The following is a 25,917-nucleotide window of genomic DNA, read 5'->3' on the forward strand; positions in this document are numbered from 1 at the left end:
TCTTACACCAGCCGCCACGCCAAAATTAAATAAATAAATAAATAAATAAATTCTTAATTATTATTGTAAGCCCCTGCCCCTTAAAGGAAAACTGGAAATGGAATTTATGATTCGATTCAAATATATTGCCCTCAAAAGTGAAATACAAATTCTATCTAAATAAATATTTAAAACCAAACAGTCTTCTTAAAGATGAAATATGTATGTCATTGGGTTCGAATGAACGGGATGCTGTTTAGTTTGGGAAATCCCTGTTGTGAGACCCCCCCCCCCCCCACTCCCCCATCCCCCGTCCCTCCCCAGCCATCACCTGGGAGGTCAGAGTTCATCTACAAGGAGCCATTATTGCTCCTTTTGGGGGGTGGGGGCACGCACAGAAATGTTGTGCCTGCGCTTTTACTTGACCTTAAAGAGAAACCACATCAGTCCCGCGTCGTTCTGGCTATTTTAAAACCGAGGTTATTATCTTTTATTGATGTGTAATAATTCAACTTGAAGTGGACGTGAGGGATTGAATAACACAGCCTCAAGCTAATAAACCAAAATAGAATGTACTGTTGTAGCACACATCTATGTTTGAGCATTGTGCTGTGCACTCGCCACACAAGACTCTCTGTACAGCACGCAGCCGTTAACGTTGACTTTTATTTCCATTATTCATGCGACCTTTCGGGCCTGGTGGTTCGCAAGTCAGCCCTCCAACTCTGAGGTTCTGCATTTGAATGTGTCTGTGGAACATGTTCATATAGTATCTCTCTCTCTCTCTCTCTCACACACTCGTCTTTTCACAGAGGTGTGTCGGAGCATGTGGCTTTTCTTTCCAAATCTCTGCTGATTGATGGTTTGTGTGTGTGAGCGCGTGTGCACCTTAGGTGGCTGTATCCCTGACCTCGACTTGACGGCAGTGAGAGTTTTAATAGCGCATTGAGGCCTAATTATAGACCTCCGGTCACCTCGCTGCTTTATGGCGGTGTGTGTTGAATGTGCGCACGTGCTAAGGTGTTAATGGAGATATCAGACTTGAGTTGGAGCGAGAAACACGCCTCGCTACGCATTGAGCCGCCACCGCTGAAATGAAACAGGAGCTACATGTTTATTGTTTGTGTGAGAAAGGAGCTGCGTAAATTGTTATCGGGTAAATAGCGGAATCTGAACTACAGCTAAGCTAATTTTGCAAATGATGGCATCCCAGGTAAGCTACGTATTGTTGACATCCGAGTTTTCATTTGCCTCGGACACTTTGAAGACCCAACTAGTACAGTCTGAGTGGGGGAAAATCCTTCCCTCCTTCCTCGATTGCACAATAAATACGAGCAAACTGACGAGACAAGTAACACCTGAACGAGACACAAAGTGTTGAAGGGAGCCAATTGGTTACGACAAGGGACGAGGATGATGAGAACGTAACGAGGGAGCTTAAAAAGGCACGTAAAGGAAATAAGATATAACATGAAACAAAACGATCGAATAATAATCGATTCGAGACAACAAAAACAGAATCATGGCAGACCCGTTTTCAAATTAAAAAAAAAATTTAAACAAGCAAAATAGAAATAAATGATCACATTTACTGTGCCCACCTTATTCTTATTGCCTTCATTAAGTACAATCAAATTGAAACAAAATAAATATATTGACCGAGTAATCTTGTAATGGGTCAAATTGACCCAATAAAAAAAATATAAAACAATCATCCAATTGCGCCCTAATCAAAAGATGGCAGATGCTAAATTCCGAATCTTTTTGGGCGACACCCTCAAAACCGCACGCGTCAAACTCACGGCCCTGGGGCCATAACCGGCCCTCCACATTGTTTTATGTGGCCCGCGAAAGCAAATCATGCATGTCAACTTCAATGAATCTTGCTAAAATCAACACATTTAACAAACTATTACACCATTAATTTGTTGTGAACAAATAATTATACAAGTTGATGAAGGATACGATCTGAAACATTTATTCGGTTTTACTGTCATGACAGCCCTCTGAGGGAAGACGTAACTCCAAAGTGGCCCCTGACACACAAATGAGAACCCCTGTTCTGACGTGTAAAAACAATGTCATCAAAATGACCCTTTCCCCTCTCTCCTCTTGCTGTCAGGTCACCACTCGCTTTGCATCCAATCCATGGACGGCATGCTGATGTTCTTCGAACAGGACAGCTACTCCTTCGGAAGGTTCCTGCCGGGTTTCCTGCTTCCCGGCCCGTTGGCGTACAACTTGCGGACGGATAGTTTCCTCACCGTGTCCTCGGCCCGCCAGCTGGAGAGCTACAAGTAGGTTTTGCTGACACCCGCTCCCATGTGGAGCGTCTGTGCTGCGACGTGGAAAAGAAAAATGTGACAAACCGCAAAAATGTGCCGGGGACCTCCTTGTGTTGCCGTTTTGGAAGTGTGCATGGGGAACAAGGTTTGCGTTGTCACACGTGCAGTCGGTCTTTTGGGCAGAGTAGACTGTGTGTGTCTATGTTGGCCGGAGCTATATGGCCTCATGTAAAGTTTAAGCAAACATTGTTGTGTAGTTGTACTCTCGATGAAAGACGTTCACCACACACACAGGCGCAAATGCTTCCCAACTCTGGTGCCAACAGTCACGCGTACACACCAAGGTCTGGAGTGCTTGAAAAGGCTCAACAAGAGGTGCACAGGTGTAATATTCAAGGCCAGATCAGGCTGCTACATGATATTTTATGTAGCTTGCAAAGCCGCAATTGAAACTCACATCGACAAACACTCTAAGATGCCTTTCCCACTGCCGCAAAATCACGGGTAAACACGCTTTTTTGGGCAGTGGGAAAGGAGTGTCGATCCGTGTCGACCAGCACGCTGTCGCAAGCGGGTTGTGATCGCCTCGGATTGCTTCCGCTTGCAGTGTGAAAGCCTAACACGTGACATTGAATATTTGGTGGCGTGACCCTTACTTGCGAGAACTCCGTCCGTCCAGCCTGCGACCCATCGACTGTTGCATTTTTCATCCAAAATGGTTTGCCAGGCAGGCGTTGACTGCAGTCTCTTTGGGTTTGTTGTTTGTTTCTAGGGATCAAATGCATGCTCTATTGGGTTCAAGTTCACTTTTTTTCCCCCCTCGATGAAGTCCTTTGTTCTGTTGGCTGCATGTTCTTCTTGATGAAGCTTTTCCTGATTAGTTTGGATGCATTTGTCTGTAAATTGCTGCACAGAAATGGTGTTGTTGACTTAAGAAGAGACACGATCTTGCATGGCGCTCCAGTCTTGAGTGCTACAGACCATTCTGTGCATCTTTCACTTTGGAATAAATGACCCAATAGTTATCACCTTCACATCGATCTCGCTGATGTTTTTTTTTTTTTTTAATTTTCAACAATTCCAAGCTGGTGAATGTCTTCAATCTTGCCCCGAACATCTTCTGCCAGCTCTCCATTCTTGCCCATTGTGGTGTAGGGATTGGAAGGGAAGAAATTGATGCTTCAAACAGGTGTTTGTGCTTTTATTCACATGACCAGTCAAGATCAGAAGTACTGGTATTGGGCTGATTGTGCACAGCTGTGTTCCATATGGAACCATCCAAACGGTGGAATTCAAATGTCTCTTGTCGCCGATGAAGCACTTACTGTGTTTCGTAAAAGCATATTCATACAACCATAAACCTCAGATTGTTAATTTCTTTGTGAGGAATATTACAAATTCAGCAGAGGAGCAAATCAGAATTTCTGTTGCATGGAGCTCAAATAAGAACAAGCGCTACAAACGCATGGCCGTTGAATTTGATAAATCATCCAAGCAGCACGTAACAAGTCCATTACACTGAATACGAGATACTTTTATCTCGCACCTGTACAGTATCTATCTGAAGCAAAACAATTCCAGTCAATCGTTTCCAGGAAGCACGCTCGCTCCACATCTGTGAGTGTTCCTCCGGCCCCCCGCTCTTATCCACTTGGGCTTTCCGTATAACGTTCAACAGCCCTAACGTTGGCGCTAATAGAGTGGGACACCCTGGGACCACATAAAATGTGCGGGCCGGGTGTCGGTCAGACCTGGGGGAGACCATTCACAGCTGTTGAATAATAAAAATACTTTCAGGTGGTGAAACAAAGAAAAGATGCAGACGAATTATCCCATAGGATATAATTTAAATCAAATTCATATGTTACGGGGTCCAACTGTCGCCGTCTCCCACCCCAACAAAGTTCTCATTCGAAACACGTTCAAATTTAGAAAGAAAGGTTTGTCGTCAAAATGACATGTGATAGACAAAATCCTACCCAACTATCCATCAGTTTCACACCGTTTATCTGCCTCCCCGTCAGTCGCTCTTATACCCATTTCTAATTATCATTCTGTGTCTCTGGCTACCCGCCCATGGAATTTTCTTGCTCTAGCTACCCGTCCATTTATTTGACTTGCCCCGTGTACCCGCCCGTGTATTTGTCTGTCTTGCTCTATGTACCTGCCCATGTAATTGTCTTGCTTTATCTACCACCCTGTTTATTTGCCTTCCTTGATCTGTAATAGTATCATCCATCCATCCAGTTCTATTCATATACCGTTTGTCTAGTTCTATCTATTGATAAGCCATCCATCTTTCATCTTCCACCTACTGTCTATCTCTCTTGTGCTAACTATCTACCCATTTAACCATCAAACCCTCTCCCTAAGTGTCTATTAGTTCTGCCCATCTGTTTCTATTGGGTTGCAATATTAATCATAAGGCAAATCACGTTTTAGGCTCCTCACTGCAAATAGCCTCTCCAATTGGGCCGTGCTGGGTCATACAGTGTTGATCCAGTTGTTCAAGGAGGGCACATTCTTCCCAGGGCGCCACGACTGTCAGCTTCTCCCTGGAATGTTCCACGTATCCAAGATGCCAGCATCAATGTGGTACAAGTAGCATTCACAACGTTTTAACAGCTGCTCTGCTATGCTCCTCAGGTATGAGACTCTGGCTGTGGCCACGGAGGCTGAAAGCCGCCAGGACCCCGACCAACCCCTCAAGACGGGTGGCAAGAGGCTGACCGTGAGTCCTCACATGCAGTCAACCCCTGGTCAACTCCGCTGTGATGTCACATGTTCCTGTGTCGACCATTAGCGCTTGTTAATGCTAACAAGCCCAATTTGCGCGAATAAACTCATTGACGTGACTCGTTCTACACTTCTGGCATCATTTTAGTTGTACTTGGCATGGAGGGTCTTTACTTGCACTTGGCTGCCCTCCCGTTTAGCGTCCATGGAAAGCCTTATGTTGTGTGCAGGTCACCATGAGAACAGACACTGATTTAAAGCACCACATAAGGTGTATGGAGGAGTTCACATGTAAACATGTCGCTCAAGGGTTCACAAAGAGTTGAATGGGAGTTCTTTGCGGTGAATGAGTGGGTAAATGGATGAATAGACTGAGTGGATGGGAATGATTTCACATAGAGAAGCAAGGCAAGTCCATTATTCAAGTATTTCAGGGCAAAGTCAAGAAATAGAAAGTGGCTAACTAAATTTCCTAAAAGAACATACACGACAAGAATAGAATTTTGGCAAAAAGTGAATTTTTAAAATGCTTCGAATTGACCATTGATTGAGTTATTTTGTGTTTTCTCCACAGCCCGACTGGATATTGGTTCTGGGCGAGCAGGCCCTGGACATCTCTGTGCCCTCCTTCTCCCACTCGTCGTCCTCCATCTTCGTCCTTGGCGATCGTAACCTCTACTTCCTGCGTGACAACGGACAGATCTACTTCATGAAGAAATTGGAGTTCAATCCCAGCTGCTTCCTGCCGTACACCTCGCGTGAGTCACTCAGGGACGCATTTTCTTTTGTGTCTTTTGTGGCTAGACAGACTGAGGGGATGAGTTTATAATTGCGTGGGTGAGTGATGGAGTCAAATTTGAATAAGATAAGATATCCTTTATTCGTCCCACACTGGGGAAATTTACAGCCTAAATGTGTGAATGAGTGAAAGGATGGATTGATGTACTGGACTAACTGGTAAGTGTCAGAATGGACTAATGAATGGGTGAATGTACTGAAGATTGTGGGGGGTGGACGGACAGATGAATGGACTGCTGGATGAGTGAGTGACTGGAACAATGGGTTTGTGGATAGATGAATGATGAGTGGATGAATGGATGAGAAGGTCAATTTCTGGTGGAGAGGTGGATGCAGACTCGATGGAAGAATTAGTGGGCGAGGTGATGCTTGAGTGGATGAATGGACTGGTGGAAATTTGGTTGAATGGACGGATATATGAGTCACTGAATGAGCGGGTGGCTGTACCGATGTGAGTGGGTGAAGAAGGATTGTCTGATTCGTGATTAAAAAGAGGCAGCAGGAAGTTGAGAGCAGCGCAAAGGAACGTGGGAAATACCATTTTTAATGATGTATTTGCTTGACTTGGTGAAATCCACGTGCTAATTTTAAAACCTCTGCTCAGATAAAAGCCGGTGTGTGTGTTTGCTTTAGGGAGCCACCAACACGTACACACACAACCACACGCGCTCTGTCATTTTGACCCCCCTCCTTGCTGACCGCCACGGCCGCCGTATTTGACCCACTGGGATGTTTGTTTTGCGTGTGGCCATCACCTCAGATTTCTGCTGGTGGTAGCTGCACTGCTCTTAGGATGGGCACACATGCATATGCGTGCGTGCCTATGTGTTTAATGCAAGTCTAGTATTTTTAGCTCATGTTTCAAGGGAAAGTATAAGTGTGTTCATATGTATTTCTGCCTGTTTAAAGCGCAGCTACTTGTTGAAATGTGATGATGTCATCACTTGAGTTATTTCTCCACTTTGTGGCTGCAAAGTTTATCACGTGTCTTTTTGCCTCTTTTCCAGCCCTAAAAATAAAGCTCTTTCTGATATACTAGCTGGGTGGCGGAAGCAAAGCCTGCACATACAGAGAACATCAATACATACGCACACAATAACCTCCTTTCTGTGGTCGCGTCGCACCAAATTAGTACCATTTTAATGAAAAGACCAAGCTTCATCCAGTCGCTAATCCAACAAGAAATAACCACCAAGTGACCTTCATGTGTAATATCTGACATTCTGCTCTTCCCCTTGAAAAAAGGAAAACATACAAATAAAAAGCACTTTGATGGTCACAACTTGCCCTAGTACATACAGTATATTCTTCCTGTTTTCCCCCTTAGTGACCGATGGCACCACCAACCTGTTGCTAGGCAACCACACCAACATGCTGCTGGTGTACCAGGACGTCACGCTGAAGTGGGCTGCCCAGCTTGCTTTCGTGCCCGTGGCGCTTCGCGTCGCCAACTTCCCGTGAGTGTGACGCCCGTGTGTGGTGACGTACACATACACATGCTAGAATCATTGTCTTTCATTAGTTTCCCGACAAGTAAATCACCTTTTTCAGGGCCTCAACCAACCAGAAAACTCACTACATTTCTCAACTGCGGTGCATGTATACTGAAGAAAATGTATTTATTTTCAAGGTCTCAAACATGAGCCCTATAAACTCACACGGTAGCGCTCTCTGAAAAACGGCAACAAAAAAATACTACTAAAAATCCTGACAACCAAAATTGGGTGGATATGTCTCAAGGATCCATGGACAAAATTCATCAGCAAGATTCCCATTTTGGTTTTAGCCAGCCATTTTGAGTAAACGCCCGGGTTTGTACTTCGGATTTGTAAGCTAAATTCTAATTACTAAACTGTGTGACATTCTCACATGATATCATTTAAAATCACAACATCCTTCATACATGATTTGGACAAGGCACATCCAAATGCAACACGGTTCCATCACCTCGATGAACTGAGCTTCTCAATCGTCCCAATATGTGGTATCAGTCGCGGTCTTTGGTGTCTTCTCTCACGTTCTACACCATCAGGGGTAGGTGGGAACACCCCACTGTTGGCAAAGTGTGTTTGTGTGTGCTTTTGTGCGAGTCTTTGTTTTTAGAGTGTATTTCCGTCACAGTCAGTCGCGTGCGTGAGTGCGTTTCCGCGGCAGTTTAAGTGGACGTTTTAATGCAGACGATTTCCACCCAGGCAGGTGTGGAGCCTCGACCTGAAATCCGCTACTCTACTGCTTCGTGCGTGTGCGTGTGTGTGTGTTACCGCCTCGCTGGCCTGGAAGTACAACACATCTGCAAACAGTTAACACGCACTCACTCACGCTGTTAAAACACATTATTGCATCACTCAGCATTTCCTGCTTCTCTCTTTTCCCATTTTTGTTCTGTCAGGAAATCTTGACGTAAATTTGATGTATTATCCATTAAAAAAAAGAGGAAGTGGGACACACAGAAATAGAAGAATTTAGAATAATAGCATTCTGGAATTATACTCCAAATCAAAACACGAAAATAATGTACCGAATGAGTTATTCATTGACTAACTTCAAGAAAGATGGCTAATTGGCTGGTGATCATTTACTGCATAAACTGGGAAATACTTTCCTGTGAATTTACTGGATGCATATTTAGTTGTATGAGCATGTTTCTGAGAACTGCTTCACATTTGTGTAGCATGGAGTCAAGTGTCAAATGCTATTCCAGCCTCGGACCTATATGGATGCGTTTAATTCTCAATCATTTTCACTTGACATCAAGTGACAAAATGGCCGCTCCCTGAGATAGACAAAAATGGGTGGATTTTGCTGCTTAACTCATATTCCACATTCACAATATTAATCAGAATACCGTTTTGAGACAAGTGGAGGCACATCGAACATATTATTTTAAAAGAACATTTTTGGGTTGACTTCCCCTTTAATGATTTTTGGAAGGAATGCTTCAAATCGGAATTGGATGGTGTCCACTAACTTCTGGAAACTATCAAGCGCACCAAGATCCCCAGACTGTCTTTGGTCAAATGGTCAATGAACGCCTTAACATTATTTATTTGTATTTAGCTGTTGAAGCAGTTTTGGACAACTGCTTGACATCTATGTGGAATGGAGTCAATTGTTGACCTGCCATTTTATCTCAGAACCACAAGGCTACAATCCCATAGGTCTCTGCATTCTTTACATTCTTCTGCTGTCGCATGGTCATGAACGCGGCTGCACTACGGCGATGTAAAACGCCCATTTTCGACTGCACTTCATGCATTTTGCACATTTTATTGTGTGATTTCAGGGATCTGAAGGGCGCTGTGGTGAGCCTGAGCTGGGACGGCCACCTGCTGTGCTCCTACATGGGCACCGACCCGTCCTTCTTCTCTACGCCCAAGGTGGACGCCCGTGAGGTGGACTATGAGCAGGCTGACGCCGAGCTAAAGAGGCTGCATAAGTTCATCAGAGAGGCCAGCAGGACTCAAGGTAGGAGATTTTTGTGTGTGTGTGTGTGTGTGTTTGTGTGTGAGTAATCACTTCATTGACTTTTTTTCTCCATGTCCTCTGTTGAATGTTTTTCGTTCATGTACTCAATAAAGTGTCGAATGGAGTTAATTAGCATAAAGAGAATGTAAAAATTGTGTTTCAGACATTCTGCCTAAAGGTGAAAGTGAGGAGGATTTGACGGTAACGGCATGCGTGTCTCCTGACATGGACATCCTGTCGGTGCGCACACACACACACACACACGCACACACACAAACTTGCACATTCACACGTACAGTGTCGCACAAAAGTGACTCATCAACTTTTTGTATTTTGTAATACTGTATCTTTCAATTGGATATCTGATGAAATGACACTTTTGAATAATGTTAAGTAGTCCGTGTTTACCAAGCTCACAATGCCTTACCATTGGGAGTTTTTTTTTAAATTATTCCCGCACTCGCACTGTCCAACACACATGCAGCTACTAGGCAATGTGAGGGTTTTCAAAGATTAACATGTACTTACCAAACCAGTGATACATGAAGCATGTCACATGTCAAAAGTGTTGACATATGATTCATGGCCGCCAGTCATACTCGATTGGTTGATTTTTGACCCAACAAAAACATGACAGGCATACACCCCAATAAATGTTTGATTCAAACCAACAATTTGGTTACTTTCATAAGAAATAAGCCAGAATTTTGACCTCACGCAAACAATCCAAAAAGTGAGTTAATGAACCAACACCCAACTGTTTTTAGAGTGTACATTCATTTGTTTTGTCTGATTGCACAGCAAGCTCTGATCCAAGACATGGACGGCTTCCCTGTCCCTTCTGTGACCGTCAAGGTGAGTTCCGAATCACCCTTTATGAGGTTTTATTGCATTTCTTCATCCTCATGCACATCCTCCTCCTTAATGTGTGCAGGTGACAGTGAAGGCTAGCAGAGCGATGGCCTCGTCCAAGCTGACCGTTGGCGTTCAGCCTCCGCTCGCCGTCACCCAGGACCAGTTTGTCCTCGAACCTTTAGGTCTGTGTGCGTGTGCGTGTGTGTGTGTGCACGGAAAACATGTTGGGACAACATCTTTTGGCAGTGGCTGAGCTTTAACAGGCGTGACAAATTGACTGCAGATTGTTCTTATCCTTTGGGTGCGCAAGCGTCTACTCTTGTGTATGCGTACATGTGAAAGTACTTCACTTTCACTTTGGACAGTAGAGGGATGAAAAAAAATCAATTGGCTACAAGCAGCTGCAATCATGGTAATGCTTCCATCATTCCCTTCCACAGAGTTTCCTCATTTCGGTATTTTCAAAAAGTGCAGCCTATATCGATAGATGAAAAGATTCATCCCGTGAGGGAAATTAAATTGTCACAGCAGCAATATTTGAACAACCAATGCTGGGGTCAAACTCAAAACCATGTGAAACTAATTTGGTTCCCCCAACCCACAAAGTAAAAACAAATACAGAGCAGCATTGAGGAGGAATTTAAAGAAATTTAAATCTCAACCAAGCAAGAAAAAAAATCCTCTCCTTCATCACACTCTCCCTCCACATATTATATCCAAACGGGATTATTTAAAAGTCTTAAATTTGATCTTAATCGTCTTTCAGAGGATGCTTGATCCTTAAATCTGCAGCACACTTTGTATTTATTCTGTATTCCATAGGAATACAGAAAGCAGTGACATGTTACCTCACTTGTCTAAACAGGGGTATTCTGATTAATATTGTTTTGTGGAGCAAAAATTAAGATGAATCCACCCATTTTTCAGCCATGCAAGAAGGCAAATAGTCGACTGAAATGGAGGTCAAAGCCCTACGGGCTTGTTTCATAAGTCAGAACACCTGTATCTCAACTGTATTCCAAACTAATTTTAGGTCCAAAATATGTTAATTAATTTTTCTTTGAAAACATATAATGGAAGACTGAGTCCCGGGCTGTGTCTGAATTGAAATAGTGAACTCGAAATGCCTACCTACAATGCCCTTGGAAAAGTACTGAGCATCAATGACGACTAGACCGTAATGCACTGCGAGGAGGAAAAAGAAAATGCTGCAAGCGCCAACATCAAAGCAATATAGTAGTCACGGAAATAAGTGATTCATTTTGTTGAATTAAAAGTATGTACAATAAAGGAACTCAAACACCGTTTTAAAAATATATATATTTTTTATCCACAATAAATAGTGGAAGATCTTAATGTGCCGGTGCTTCATGACGGGTACATTGGCCGTGTGATATTCAAGTTCAAGTCAACTTTATTGTCAAATGCGTGACATGTGCAACATACAACACAGATGAAATTTCATTCCTCTCAACCACAGAAGAGAGAGGAGCCACTGCGGGTGCCCGCGTCGCCATCAAAAGAACAGTGAACATAAAATGCCAAAATAATACAACACAACATAAGACAGACGAAAAATATGCGACAAGTAACATGGAGTTAGTTGGCTGTCCGACTCGACAAACACAATGAGGCCACCACTATATAGTGCTACACTTTGTGCGGGACTATGAAGTTAGATGTGTGATGAGGGCTTAGGGGGGTTAAGGCATATCACTTAGTGTTAAACATCACTGCATATCACTTAGTCTTAAACATCAAAGTTGTCTTGAATGGGTCTTAAAAGGCTTACATTTTACTCCTTTAAGATTGTTTAATGCCTCTTCTCAATTTCCATTCGGAATTATTTTGAATTCCTCTCTGCTATTCCTCTGCTATTTGTCACCATTCCTTTCTTCTTATGTCTGTCCATGATCTCTATTCAGCCTAACTTCATACTTGGAGCAGATGTTCACATTTACGGTAAAAAAATGTCAATTTATGTCGCGCGCACGTTGTCTGCAGGCAGCATCTCATGCTCTTGATGCATTTTTTTATTTATTATTTCAAGATGTATGCACCGCACTCTTAGTTTCTGAGTTTTCGATCATTGATGGATGACTTGTCCGTGCAGCAATGTGAGCTGGACGCTATGTGCAGCTGCAAACTCTACATTGTGTGCCGGCCCCTTTAAATGCTGTCATTTTCTCCCATATGTTTTCATTACGCCTCTATCACAATGGAAAGTCGTTGGAAGATTTACTTGACAGCCTTGATATTTTTCTTTCAGTTTATGTAATAGGAGGCTCACTGGGAAGACAATTCGTCGCAATAGAATAGCTAGGATACACAAGATTTTTCTCCACCACAAGTGCCACTTTGTGGCCATTCCAGCCTACCGCACCAAAACACACCAAAAAATTTTTTGGGGTAATGTTTCAGTAATAAGAAAGTAGCACTCTGTCATACATTATATAGAAAAACATGGCGGACCGGTGGTCCAGTGGTTAGTGTCGACCTCACAGTGCAAGGGTTCTGGTTTCGATCCCAGCTCCGGCCTTCCTATGTGGAGTTTGCATGTTCTCCCCATGCCTGCGTGGGTTTTCTCTGGGTACTCTGGTTTCTTCCCACATTCCAAAAACATGCATGGCAGGCTAATGGAACACTCGAAATTGTCCCTTGGTTCGGTTGTGAGCACCGAACGGTTGTTTATCTATATGTGTTCATGTATAGTTGTCTTTCTACGCAGAGGACAAAGAATATATGCCTGGGAGTATTGTTATATCACTACTTGTGTTGCTCCACCATATGTCCTCAATTATTCACAGATTTATTCCTCATTTTCATCTGGACTCGATGTCTATCTCCCTCTGTTGCATTTGTAGAACGTCTAATTGGTACAGTTTTTGTTTTTTTTCCAATACGAGTGCTATTTTTGCCCGACTCGCACAACTTTGGATTTATGAAAAGTCGTTTGAGCATTTACAAAGTGCTCCATAAGCCACATTGCCACAGACACCCTCCAATAGTGTTGGTGTCTTGTGTACTTCTAGTTCTGGTTGTACAGCTTGAACCATGAAGCTATTTTCTGCTGGAACCAATTTTCGTGACAAGACAAATGAAAGCACAAAAACATTCACAGCTGCGGAGCTTTGATGCGACTGTAACACAAGTCGCTACTTGAAACTTTGTTGGTTTCTGGCTGCTACCGCCTACTTAGCTCTGTGCTGCTCCTGTCACTGTATGTCTCACAGACACACCATCACTTACAGTATATTAGTCACACATGGAGTCACACACATGCACACATTGATACACACATACACACGCGAGCACACACACCCTACAATATATCTGCCCTCAAATCTAAGCACTGTCACATTTTAAGTTGAAATGTCAAAACAAAACAACAATGTGTGTGTGGTGGGCGGGGGGCGTGGGTGGGGGGTATGTAAGTTTGTGTCCTACTGTGTGTGTGGGTAGAAGTGGAGAGGGGGAGGCTGGATGGAGCGAGGTCGCACCGTCTTGACTTTATATTGTTATTTCAGTTTTTATTTGTCTCAGGTGGCGACTGGATTTGCGGCTCCCCACACGGGCGCGCATGCACACACACACTGCATCCTTTGTTTTTCCCTCTTCTCCGTGTCCGCTCTCGATTGTTCAATTTCTGTCCTCTCTTTCACATCACTCCATATCGTCGTTGACGTCCTTCTTCGCAGTGACACCATGGTCATTGATTGTCATGTTCATGCACAAGGCTAAAGTCGGGATTCAGGAAGGGAGTGGTGTTTTTCTTGCGGTACAGAGTTCAAAGGTGACATTGTGTGAACAGTTTGTTTAGTGCAAGGGTCAAAGGTTAGCATTTAACAGGCCACTGCTTGTTGTTTCCTCTATCACGGAGATCATTAGGGCGTTCTTGACATGGGTTGGTTTCCAAAAGTTGCCATGTTGATAACAGTTTTTATGTTTTCCATTCCCCCAAGAGTTTCTCTCCAGAAAATTGGCCTTGTTTTTTTATTTTTTGCATCCAACGCTAAAATTATTCAATTACCCTCCTGAACTTTTGGGCATGTCTATCACGACTAGACCCTTCAAAAAAAATTCTGCCAAACCTACAGTATGTCTGAAAAGACACAGGGACTCTGACATTTACGGTAGCTTTCAAATGTCTCTTTTAGCATCAAGCAAGTAAAAGAATAGCCTCAGATTTCTGAGCTTTGTAAAAGTTGACATTTTTCCAAATATCCAAAGCCAGTTTCACTTGGGACCATAAAAATTGGTAGGCATGTCTTTTTCCTTTTTTTTAAACAAAAATCTCTGTTGGTAACTTTCAAAGCTTTCTGCTTCTACATTAAAATTTCGACAGAGCATGTTGATCATTTTGAAGTTTTGCCATGAAAAAGAAGGTATGAGAGCCTGTGTTTTTTTTCTCTCCCTATTTGGCTTGGAAAAATCTATTACTCATGGTTCCTTGCCCTTTCACTAGGTTGTCACGTGAGATGTGTTTAATATTTTTTTAACCTACCTAAAATAAACTTGACACACACACACAAAGTTGCCACTTATCACTTTTTCCCTCTCTTGACAAGAATCTGCAGCCCTCTTGAACTTTCACCTTCACCAAACAACCAGGAGTCACTTCAAGCCATATGCACACACCCCAGGGTCACAACAGTTTTGGATTTTTCATTAGGATTAGTTGAGATTTTGTTTGGACTTTATGGTTTATATTACGTTAGTTTTAGTTTTAGATTTTTAATGTATGGACTAATTCGTGAGTGCAAGATAGGGGCAAAAAAAAGGTCATTAACCATTCTGAAATTGCACCTGAAAGCGGAATACTGTATCCCTAACGCTGCACGAGATGTACAATTTCTGGAAATAAAACTGTAACTGTAGACCTACTTGACTGCAACCGATATCGTAATACACTACTCGCTGGACCAGATATGTTTCGGATGTACAGTACGAGACGAGATGAGCATGTGATGAAAAAAAATGGACGGGCTTGTATGTGGCTTGAATGGAGGTGACGCTCGTTGCAGAAAACTATGTATGGCATTTAGGTTTATGGTTTCTTTTTTTATTTTCAGACAGTGGTCTTTTTTGGGGGGTGAAGAGGGAAAACTCTTGCCTAGCTGACAGTTTAGGCTGTCGCTTCAGCCTTCATCTGAGCTGTCTCTTTACAAAAAAACAGGAAAAAAAAAGAATATTGTCTGGGGGAAAAAGAAACCTTAAACCAAATATCACCCATAAGTAGGCAAGATGAACATCATAGCGCTATTGATGGCACTTGCCAGTTTTTGAAACTTTCATTTTTGACGTTATTTACATAGGAGGAACGCTGAACACTGACGTGACAGGGAGTCTGCCAGTAGATGAGGCTCTATTTTTGTCTGAATGGCGCTTACTGACTTTTGCACTTGAACTTGTCATGATAAAAATAAAAAAAGGGGGGGGGGCTTGATGAATTGGTTTTAGGGTGATGAGGAATGTCAAAGTGGCCTTGCATCTCCCTGTTCCTCAGTGGAAAAAGTTGTTCACCCTCACCTTGGAGGAACAGGAGGCAGGAATGTGGCAACGAAGAAGTCCATAAAGAGCGTGTGGCACAAGGTTAAGCAAACACAGCCTAGGAGGGTGAGGAGGACACAATTGAGGAGGTCAAGGAGGCAAGGTGCTCTCTGGTGGTCACCTTTATGTGCAGTTTGTTTATACTGTTGTCGGTGTAAATGGTTTAATGGTCCTGAGAGCCCAGCGGCCGGACCACACGGACCTCCAGGTCACACGGACCGCCACCTGACCTGTCCAGATGTGGCCCCTTTGGATGATGGGGAAGTGAAGCGAGCGGAGATGCAAAAAGAGAGAGAAGGATTACTGTGTCTCTCTTTGAGTGTTTGTTGCTCCTAATGGGCCTGGGAACACTTAAAGCACTTAAACCCGTCCGAGTCGTTTGACCTACGGGGCGCCGAGGTTAAAAGCCTCCCGCTGAAAGACGGAATGCCAGGCAGGCAGCGGCCAGCGAGAAGGTCAATGCACCTGAAAGGATGAAGCCAGAGTAGAGAGTGGAACTGTGGAAACCTTAGCAGAGATGCTGAAGCAAGTTTTCTGACGACTCCATATAATCTGACGACTCCATATAGTCCCCCAAAAAGTCTACTTGCTTTAAGTTGTGTTTGCGCAGGTTAAGTGAAAGCAGAGCAGGAATGTCAGTTAGGAATCCAAATTTCTTGATTTGTGTCCCCCCCCTCACACACACACACATGTGTTTTGCTTCTGTTTATTATTTGCACATGCGAAAGAAGCAGACACACACTTATATAGTCACACACAGGTTGCGGTATTCATCCTGGCGCAAAGCACTACGGCGTAACCTCAGACAAATTGTAACCATTCTAAAAGATGAGAGAAGGAAAGCACAACGAGGGGGTGAGGGTGGAGTCAAAGAATTGAAGTCACATGAAAGTAAAGCATGAAGGAGCCCATCCTTTGACAAGCCTCCATGGTGACATTCTGTCATCAATGATGTAACATTGACATAGAAAGTGTTTAACATTACCGTGTTGTTGTTGTTGTTGCTTCCTTAGGAGTTGGCTCATCCACCGAGGTTGTCTTTTCAGCTTTCCTCAATGGTCGCTTCCCACCAGCCGACCTGAGCGGCGACATCACCCTGTCTTACAGCTCGCCCACAGGTACTAAAATGGCCCCCCTCCAAGGTGCTTTGCGTACCACATGTGCTCATGCTAAGCTTTTTTTAATTTATCAGTCTGAAAAAGGAAGGTAGGTGCTTTGTTGCAATGGAAAACAATGGCCAACACCAGATAACAGTGAGCCGAGCGGTTGTGAGTTCTTTTGCTCTGTATTTGGATGCTGTGTGGTGCTCTGCCTCTCAGTGGTCAACCTCGGTACTACCACAGACAAGTTTATGCATGTGGTCAGCTGTGTTGGTCATTTGAAGTACACCGCACACTCAAAGAGTAGTGAGATCACACGTGAAATGTATTTTTCCTGGTCATGTGTGTGGCCTCTCTCACGTTTGCAAGAATTGGCAAAGATGTTTAAAAAAAAAATCTGCATGTGTGTAGCCAGCTGTAGTTCGAACAATGTCCCTTCTAGTCGTTCTCTTTCCAACGCTGCTGGAAGATATGACTTTTTCCTTACTGCTGAGCACAGAAGCAGCCTTATTCCAAAATGTCACCGGATTCATTATTGCTCCAAATAGTCCAAATAATATCCCTCAAAATGTAATTTAAAAAGAAAAAAAAGGAGGTATTTTTTGTGTTGGCAGCAGTATTTTTTTATTTTTATTTTTTACAAAGGAACCGTTTTCCCTATACCCTTTTCACGTCTGGGAACACGGGAACGCTGTAACATTGCGTTATTGTGAGGCTAAAAATAGAACTTAAGTTGTCTGGATGGTTTTGTATGCTGCTGATGTCTCCAGGGTGAAGGAACCCGGTCAAAGCACCAGTGAGCGTCACATGATTTTAACACAGAGTCCCCCTATACTATAGTCTTGTAACGTGTACTGTAACTTGAATGGCGATTCCTCTCGACTGCAACAGTGTGAAAGTCACAGTTTAATCTCAATTATCCGTATGCGTGAATATGACTGAGAATGCTCGTCTGTCTATGTGCCATGTGATTGATTGACTTGCATCCTGTCCAGTGGATCCCACTTCTCTCACCGTGTGTGTACGTGCGCGCGCGTGCATACGAGCAATCACGTGCACTTGGCGTAGCGTGGGAATGAGAGCGAGCGAAACGCATCCGAGTGGAACATCTGCCTCTTGTGTGATCTGTTTTCTCATGTCTTCTCCTTCTTCTTCCCCGCAGAGTTCAACCCCAAAGGTACGTGCACGCTCATGTGCATAGAGTAGAGCTTGTAGACACACACACACACACAGTACTGTACTTACTGTATAAACAGGAAGAAAGCGCAGTCTGCCGTTTATGTTTCTGAAACGTGATCCCCGACAGGCGTCCACGCACGCACACACCCATTTCATGCCAGACATGCATGCTTGCTCGTTGTACGAATATTGTCTCTTTATCTTTCGTACAAGATTTCTGCGATGCTTTATCAGTAGAAATATTTTTAATATTGTGAGGACACGCACGCTCAGATTTTCTTTTTATTTCTCAGTCACAATTTCACGTAAAGCACGCACGCCTTGCTTCAAGATTGAAAATATTTTCTTTCTTATGAGATTTTTTGCAACATGCACCTGCATGCATTATGAAAAAAATCCATCCTTCAAACAGGATTTCTTGTGACATACGCATACCTATGCACACAAGCAGTATAGACAGTAGTGTTCCCTCTTGTCAGCCAGTGTTTGTTTTAGTTGTCTGTCTTTGTGGGCTTTGATACAGAATCGGATGTGCTGTGATCTGAAGTGGGTTTAAGAGGCCCACTAGGGGTACGCACACATGCACACACACACGCGCTGCTCTTCTGTGGGGCCAACGTCGGGTACAACTCCGGTCAGAGCGAGGCCGTGTCTACTTATTTAAGCCCAGAAAAGAAAGTGCAAGACAGCATGAATTTTCACTGGTGGAGGCGCTACTTCAACTAGCTGCTACTTTATGTTTGCAAATTGGGGTAGAGGAATTTATGCAGGTGGCAAATGTAAAAACATCTGCAGCCCCCACCGAATAAACCGCTTCAACAAGCATCGAAGGACCCCCGCTTATCAGAAGCTAACATTGTGAACAAAATTCTATATAGCTCTACTCAACTTTTGGTGTTGATATGCGTTTCACACAGTCTAGTCCAGCCACGTATTAAAAGTGAAGGATTTTCATCCGTCCTAGCTGAGAAGAAATTTGATGTGGGAGGTGGGATTGTGTCAAGCTATCCCACTGTTGCATCACAACCTGAGAAGGGCTCAGTCATAGACATATTTTCAGAACTAGTCGGAAAACAAATATTTTTTTCTCGGTTGGTCTTTATTCACACTTTGATGGGTAAGCAGGCATTTCAGACAGCCAACTATTTCTCTACCAGATGTTAAAAAGCGAGTTTTACATTCTGTGCCCCCTTCAGGAACTGTGTCCCAATATTTTGGCCTATGTGGTTCATCCTGATGGCTGTTCTTTTCATCCTACAGTTTTTCCTATTCTCTGTTTTTCTCTTTTCCTCCACCCAAGATAGAGTTTCCACTTTTTTTTTTAACCCGAAAAGCGCTTGTCACAGGAAACCCAAAGATTCTTTGCTTTGGCTCGTAACAGCGGCCTTCACGCTGAGGGCACCTGCTGGTGGGGCGGCGGCAGAGACAACGGTGCGGAGGGGTGGTGAGAGGGACTCTGGCAGAGCCGTGGGCGGCGGTCATTGGGCGGAATATTGTGAAAACATCCAGCGAGCACGAGACAGTAGCTCAGAGGGGATAATGGTTGCAGTCTTTCTTCACGGCTGCGGTTTGCCTTGGCTGCACTTGGCTTTTGTTCATTCAAAACCAATAGAATCATTCACATGGTCGTGAGATAATTGTGCGCATGTGCGTCTGTGTGTATGAGAGAATGCGTGTGCAATGCCTGTGAGAGAGAGTCTGTATAAGTCTTTGTGTGTGCATGTGAGAGCTATGGGCAGTCAGCTACAAAATAGTGATATGAAGTACACGGCGGCTGTCATTTCTCACATGAACTCTTTTATTTCCACGGCTTGTTCTCGTTTTTCTGCTCAGTCCAGCGAGAAAGTTACGTTTGGCCGCCCGCTCTGTTTTCTCTTCTCCTCAAACAACTTCCCTTTTGGAGAGTGCGGGCTTCAGGTCGGGTCGGCTCTCTCCTATATAAAAAAAATAATTAAACCCAAAACATGTCTGCTGTGCACTGGGAAAGCCAATGTGCGTCTGTCTGTGATATACCATAACTTCTATGCTAATTTCCGTTAGCCTGTCCATGATGTTTTACATTAGGGGTGCCCACACTTTTTGGACCGAAGATCTACTTTTCGATCAACTAACCTCCCGGGATCTACCATTACCGGCACGCACGCCATGATGAGAAACTGCTTGAAACTGTGGCATGCGATGCACTTTTGCAGCCTGTTAACTATCGTAGCTCACACGTACCATTTTCAAGTGCTTCCCTGGGCCCTCTTAGATTCCTATTCTTTGCCTGTGCCCTCGGTGAATTATACACGAAGCAAACTCTGAATGAGAATAATGACATAAAAGATAGAGCGCAACAGCTCTGATCACAAGCTGCAATTGCAGACTGCTGAGCGCTAACAACTTCCGGTGACGTAATCACGCGCCATCGTAAATTCAAAATTTACCTGCTTTATTTTATTTTTAAAACATTTTTTGGTGAAAATGAGACTGATAGGATGATTAGGGTACATTAACACAAAAAATATATTACTAACATGTACAAAGACACACAACTGGTTGTTGTTGTTTTTTTTTTTTTCTCCTTGACACTCCTTGGATCTACTTGAGACCTGTCTTGGATCTACCGGTAGATCAGGATCGACCTAATGGGCACCCCTGTTTTACATTATTTGTTAGCTTCAAGCTAGTGAACTGCTACTTTCCTGCGACAAAATAGCATGTTTTGATTGAATATTGTGGTGTTTGAATATGCATTTACAATGCTTAATTTTCTTTTGCTTTATGAGGCAGTTTTTCAGTAAACTTCAACTGTGAGTGACAAGTAAACAGATAGAAGCAATCACGCCGACGCCTACTCCAGAGTGCCTAAACTGGTCATATTTTATATAGTTCATGTTTTGTTTTTGCCTTGCAGGAGTCCCTCACGTCATTCAGTGCCAGTTCAACCTTCCTCTTGCCCTCGTCTGCACGGCAACGTCTCCCAGCAAGAGCAGCAGCAGCAGCATCTTCAAGATCACCGTGGACACCAACCAGCCACCTGTGGACCTGGCAGCCATTTTCCCTGGTATACCACACACACACACACACGCACGCGTAAGTGATTCTTCATGTATGTGTTTCAATGGGAGGTCCATTTTTCCCAGTAATCTGACAATCGGCTGCAATCAGCAACCCTGTCGACTAAACACTCTCTCTCGTGTGTGTGTGTGTTTGTGTGTGTGTGTGTCTGTCTGTCTTTGTTACCAGTGTGACTGACTTTTGTTGCCTTTTGTCGGCGTCCTGCATGGCGATAGGCCGTGCTATCAGAGGCATCATGCTGGCCTTTCTCAACGTTTTTTTTTTTTGTTTGTGTGTGTCTGCAGAAATTGCGGCTCAGTCGGCAGATAATGAGGGAAACAGTTTGGCTTTCCGCTTCTTGCCGGGCGGCCTGGTGACCGTGCTTGCCTCCAAGACCTCCCGTAAGAAGTCTTTTGTGGAATATTTGTCCCTGACGCGAACAGCAAATATTCTCGACGAATGAATTTCCCGCTCTAGATTTTTTATTGTTGTGCAATAGCTTATTTTAGTTGTTTGAACCCAAAATATGTAAACCCAAAATTTGGTTCCCAACATATGTGAATATCCTTTCAAATTAATCTTCCATTACTATAAACTGTATTTTTTTTTTCACATCACAGGACCCACATGTACAACACACACGCGCACACACACATGAACAAGATATGCACACACAAGACAAAAACAATGCACACACGCACCCGACATACACGGAAGATACAACACATCACACACAAACAACACAAAGAAAGCAAAATACACAAGACCTATGCGTACACAAAAACTACGATAACAAGACACATAAGACACGCACATTAAACAAATACATTGGACACACCCACCCACACAAAAACAAACATGAAAAACCAAGGCGCACGCACGCGCGCACACACAATAAAAATAAGACATTGGGCATGCAAAAATGACACATAGACTTGCACCAACAGACACCCACCACACAAAAATGCAACACAATACACACACACACACAAACACGTGCACACACAAACAAGGCAAACGCAAGACACACACACTAGATCTTAACTACTCCTCCACTTATATTGTACATTTCAATAAATCATTTAATTTAATAATATAGAATATTTTGCCTTTCCTTTTAGGCGCCATCCTGAGTGTGTTACTGGAAAAATCACAAATAAGTCGACAGGCGCAAATGAGTGTGTTGCTAGTCAGGATATATTGCTGTTCTGATCAATGTTTTTTGTTTTGTGTTTTTATCTTTTTTTTTTTTTTATGCGTGCGTCAGAGCGCTATCGCATCCAGAGCGACGCCTTCGAGGACATGTGGCTGGTGGTCAACGAGCTGGTCCACAGAGTCGACGTTCATTTTGCCAAGCAGGGAGTCGACGACTTCAAGAAGAGCTTCAGCGGGCCGCTGCCCCTCAAGGACTACTTCCTGTCTGTTGACCACCACTTCCAGGTACGCACATTATTTTCCTGCTGAAATGGCAGAAGGGTACCTGAGTGGTGAGCATGTCTGCCTCAGTGTTGGGAGGTTCTGGATGTGATCCTTACTGTTTGGAATTTGCCTTGTGTGGAGTTTTTTTCTCCCACGCTCCACAAACATGCATCTCCGTAGGTGTGAATGTGAGTGGGAATGCTTAGTTGTCTATATGTTCTCTGGTGACCAGTCCCAAGTATATCTAAATGTGTGGATTTTGGTGTGTGTCAGCTACGCGTCAGCGCTCAGAAGTACCAGGACCTCCTGTCCGAGCGGGCGGCCCAGTTCCGAGCCATCCAGCGCCGCCTTCTGACCCGCTTTAAAGACAAAACACCAGCACCTCTGCAGAACCTTGACACGCTGCTTGACGCCACTTACACACAGGTACACAGCGCACACACACGCACACACCCACCATGCTCATTAAGGTGAAAAATGATTCGGGTGAAGACAATGAGAATTTTGATGCAACTGTAGCAGAATGGCTTATTTAAATGGCACAAATTATGAGAGAGAGAGAAGCAGCGCTTCATCACAAAGCCACCAAAACCAACTGCTTATCAGAAGTTTTCCTTTTGTCTTTGGTGTGTTTGTGTTTCAACCGTGGCTTGATAGTGGTTCTGGATGTTCTCCAAACCTGGCTGCCAATTCATGGGGGGAGAAACTTTGTTCGGGTTTAGTTATGTAAATTGTCTGATTTTTGACAGCCTCACAGTGAGGTTAAAGATTTCCTTGGGTGGATAATTTCTCACTTGATGTGTGTGCAGGCACCCCAGACCAAAGCCTATTCTTCTAAAAGACATTAAAAAGTCACTGACACACGCCTTTTGTCTCCTAAAGAGTGGATCAGTGGTCAAATGAAGCATAAAAACATTCAAATAAATCCTGTAGGCTGGATGGCCGCTCCTCAAAGATGCAATACATTTCAGGAACTGTTTCTCACAGAAGAACACATGCTCCGCATTGACGTGTTCGTGTAGATTTCCTGTGTGAGACTTGTAGTTTGATGATTTGTGGATGTCCTGTTTCAGGGTGATTAGCTGTGAGTTCACGCCCAGTACAGTTACATGCGCCGACACACACGCACACACATACTCATGCAGGTGTGAAATCTCACAATTTTCGGCAGAGACAACTTTTATATGTCCACATGCCGACATTCTTTCTCATCGGGGGTGGGCGTTGGTGTACGTGTGTGTGGTTATGGTAATGTCACCAGCATATGCTGCTATATTTTCATCCAGTAGTGCCCGAAGACTTCATGAGTTTTCGAGAAGCCGAATTGTCATGTAGCCAATTTTTTGTGGCCTTGATTTTTGAACCGAAATTTGGCATACAAGCGCTGAAATTCAACTGAACTCACTTCACGGCAAATCAAGTACCGGTACATGATGTGCATTTAACAAAATGATAACACTCCAAAATCCTCCGTAGGGTTAGCTTGATTATACGTACGTAGGCAGGTCCCTAATATTGCGATCTTTGGCCAAATGCTGGTTTTCCCCACTGCGGGTGAACTCGGTGGCATCTTGCCAGCCGTCCTGCCGCTGCGCAGGAATGTGCGACCAATCGGGAATGCCGGAGAACAGAAACGGAGCTCTTTGAGAAAAGAGTTAATCGGTTAAACATTTATCCTGTTGCATACTGCCGGTAGTACGATAACAGCGGGGAAAGTGCGGGTATTGAACCTTTTCATAGGGTTCCTGCTTGCTTTCAAGGGTGTTGATATGTTCACTGTAAAATGTATGGGCAAAAAGACAAGTAAATACAAAAAAAAGGAAGGATAAGGTAAGGGTTTGCTTCCATTTGCTATCGCAATATTTAGGGTTGTGGATTTTTTTCTGAAATTGCTGTGGAAAGACAAGAACAGCCACTGAAGTGCTTGTGTGTGCCTCAGTCTTCTGCCCACATCTTCGACACACTCCTGTTGCCCACTTCCCCAAGCCCCCCCCCCCCTCCCCAACCACCACCACCATTTTGCCACTCCTGCCGCTAGCATCAGTCATCCGCCCTCCTGTTTCACTTGATTAATCGCTAGTGGCCAGAGGTGAGCATGATACTAACTGCTGAAGCTCTCAAGCCTACAACAGGGAGGCAAACTCGCAAGTGTCACTCAATCCCAGAAGGAGTTGCGGCGGGTCACGAAGAAGGGAGGCGGCCTTTTTTTCCTCCCACTTTCCATAAATATTTTCCCCACTGCCGTTTCCTCTACAAACGTTTTTAGATTGTTTGTTGTTTTTTATTTTTATTTATTTATTTTTTGCGTGAGCGTGCGCGACTCCCCATCTAGGAGGGGAGGCGGCAGCAGGAGCTCAGGGAGCCGATCCGGGCCGGGACCCAGCCCGTCCCTGTAATTAGGAGTTCAAACGGCTCGCTGACTGACGGCGTGACTGACAGGCCCGTCCAGGGGCCCGGCGGGGGCCCCTAATGGAGGCTTCTGGTGGACAGCGGCTTGATTTATCGGGTCCCAAATGGGCTTCTAAACATGGCTAAACACAGATGCCACTGTGGAGCCGGACCACCGCTATTAACAGCCGGGCCTCATATTCCGGTGCCCGAGCTCCGACATGTGTACGCGCACGCACACGGAACTGTACTCGTGTTACATTCTCGGGTATTAGCCTGATTTCTGCCATTTGAAGTGGATTCCATTTCCGACATGCAGTCGCTCTCCATCTTCCAGTGTTTGCTTTTAGTGGATTGGAGAGAATTCCGCATGTGCGCCGCACATTTGCGGATCAAAACACGTGGTGCGCGTTAGGGAAGCTGGACTGGCTTGGCCCGTGCTATTTCGCTGCTTTTTGAAGTCGAATGTGGACGGAATATTTCCAGTTGTCGCTTTTGAACGTTACTCAGATGGAAAACGGGTCAGGGAAGAGCCTTCGGGTTCGCTTTGGCTCTGATGACTTGTGTGGAAAGGTGCACAGCCTGCACACAAAAAAATACTGGGTTGTTTTCCTAAACCACTCGCTGGGTTGCAAAGGATTTTGAGCAGACTGACCAAATACGGTATTCTTAGAATTGGTTTATTTTTTCCTCATTTCTATTTTTCAAATGATTATTAGTAGCGCACGGACAGGTATGACAGGGGGGCCTTAATGTTGTAGCGTATTGGTTGTTGCTCATTGTGCAATAATGTCTTTGAAATTATAAAGGTTGGACCATTTCACCTGGAAAAGAGTGTCTGTCTGTGAGTGCATATGTGCGTGTGAGTGTGCGTGAGATTAAAGGACCTTCGGGAGCCCAGAAACTCTGGCTCCTCAATCATCTTGTGACTCGCCCCTCAGGAGATGTTTCACCTCAGTAACACACACATTTACACGCTTCAACACACGTACTCACACACATACACAGAGGTTGAGAGGATGAATGGCGCACAGTAGAGTGTCGGTGGTCCGGTTTGTTTTGCCTGAGTGTGTGTTTATGTCACAGAGGGACTTATCAATGAAAGGCTGGCTTTCATGCAGCTC

The 25,917-nt window shown here is 44.1% G+C and overlaps 1 protein-coding gene across 3 annotated transcripts in view; it reads left to right on the forward strand.

Annotated features, from left to right (window-relative positions):
* The window catches only part of bbs9 (Bardet-Biedl syndrome 9), an 87,346-nt gene that overhangs the window by 5,402 nt on the left and 56,027 nt on the right, over positions 1-25,917 (forward strand). For 2 of the 3 annotated variants that reach the window (XM_052066470.1, XM_052066471.1), the window contains exons 6-19: positions 2,102-2,276; positions 4,911-4,995; positions 5,575-5,758; positions 7,126-7,255; positions 9,082-9,263; positions 9,427-9,503; positions 10,065-10,118; positions 10,198-10,300; positions 16,682-16,786; positions 17,931-17,945; positions 20,844-20,993; positions 21,292-21,387; positions 22,254-22,426; positions 22,679-22,831. In XM_052066470.1, coding sequence (XP_051922430.1) covers positions 2,102-2,276; positions 4,911-4,995; positions 5,575-5,758; positions 7,126-7,255; positions 9,082-9,263; positions 9,427-9,503; positions 10,065-10,118; positions 10,198-10,300; positions 16,682-16,786; positions 17,931-17,945; positions 20,844-20,993; positions 21,292-21,387; positions 22,254-22,426; positions 22,679-22,831 — 1,682 coding nt within the window. The remainder of the gene's footprint in view (positions 1-2,101; positions 2,277-4,910; positions 4,996-5,574; positions 5,759-7,125; positions 7,256-9,081; positions 9,264-9,426; positions 9,504-10,064; positions 10,119-10,197; positions 10,301-16,681; positions 16,787-17,930; positions 17,946-20,843; positions 20,994-21,291; positions 21,388-22,253; positions 22,427-22,678; positions 22,832-25,917) is intronic. The other variant, XM_052066472.1, reaches the window with a different exon arrangement.

The sequence above is a fragment of the Hippocampus zosterae genome, chromosome 5 (assembly GCF_025434085.1).
Source record: "Hippocampus zosterae strain Florida chromosome 5, ASM2543408v3, whole genome shotgun sequence".
NCBI lineage: Eukaryota > Metazoa > Chordata > Actinopteri > Syngnathiformes > Syngnathidae > Hippocampus > Hippocampus zosterae.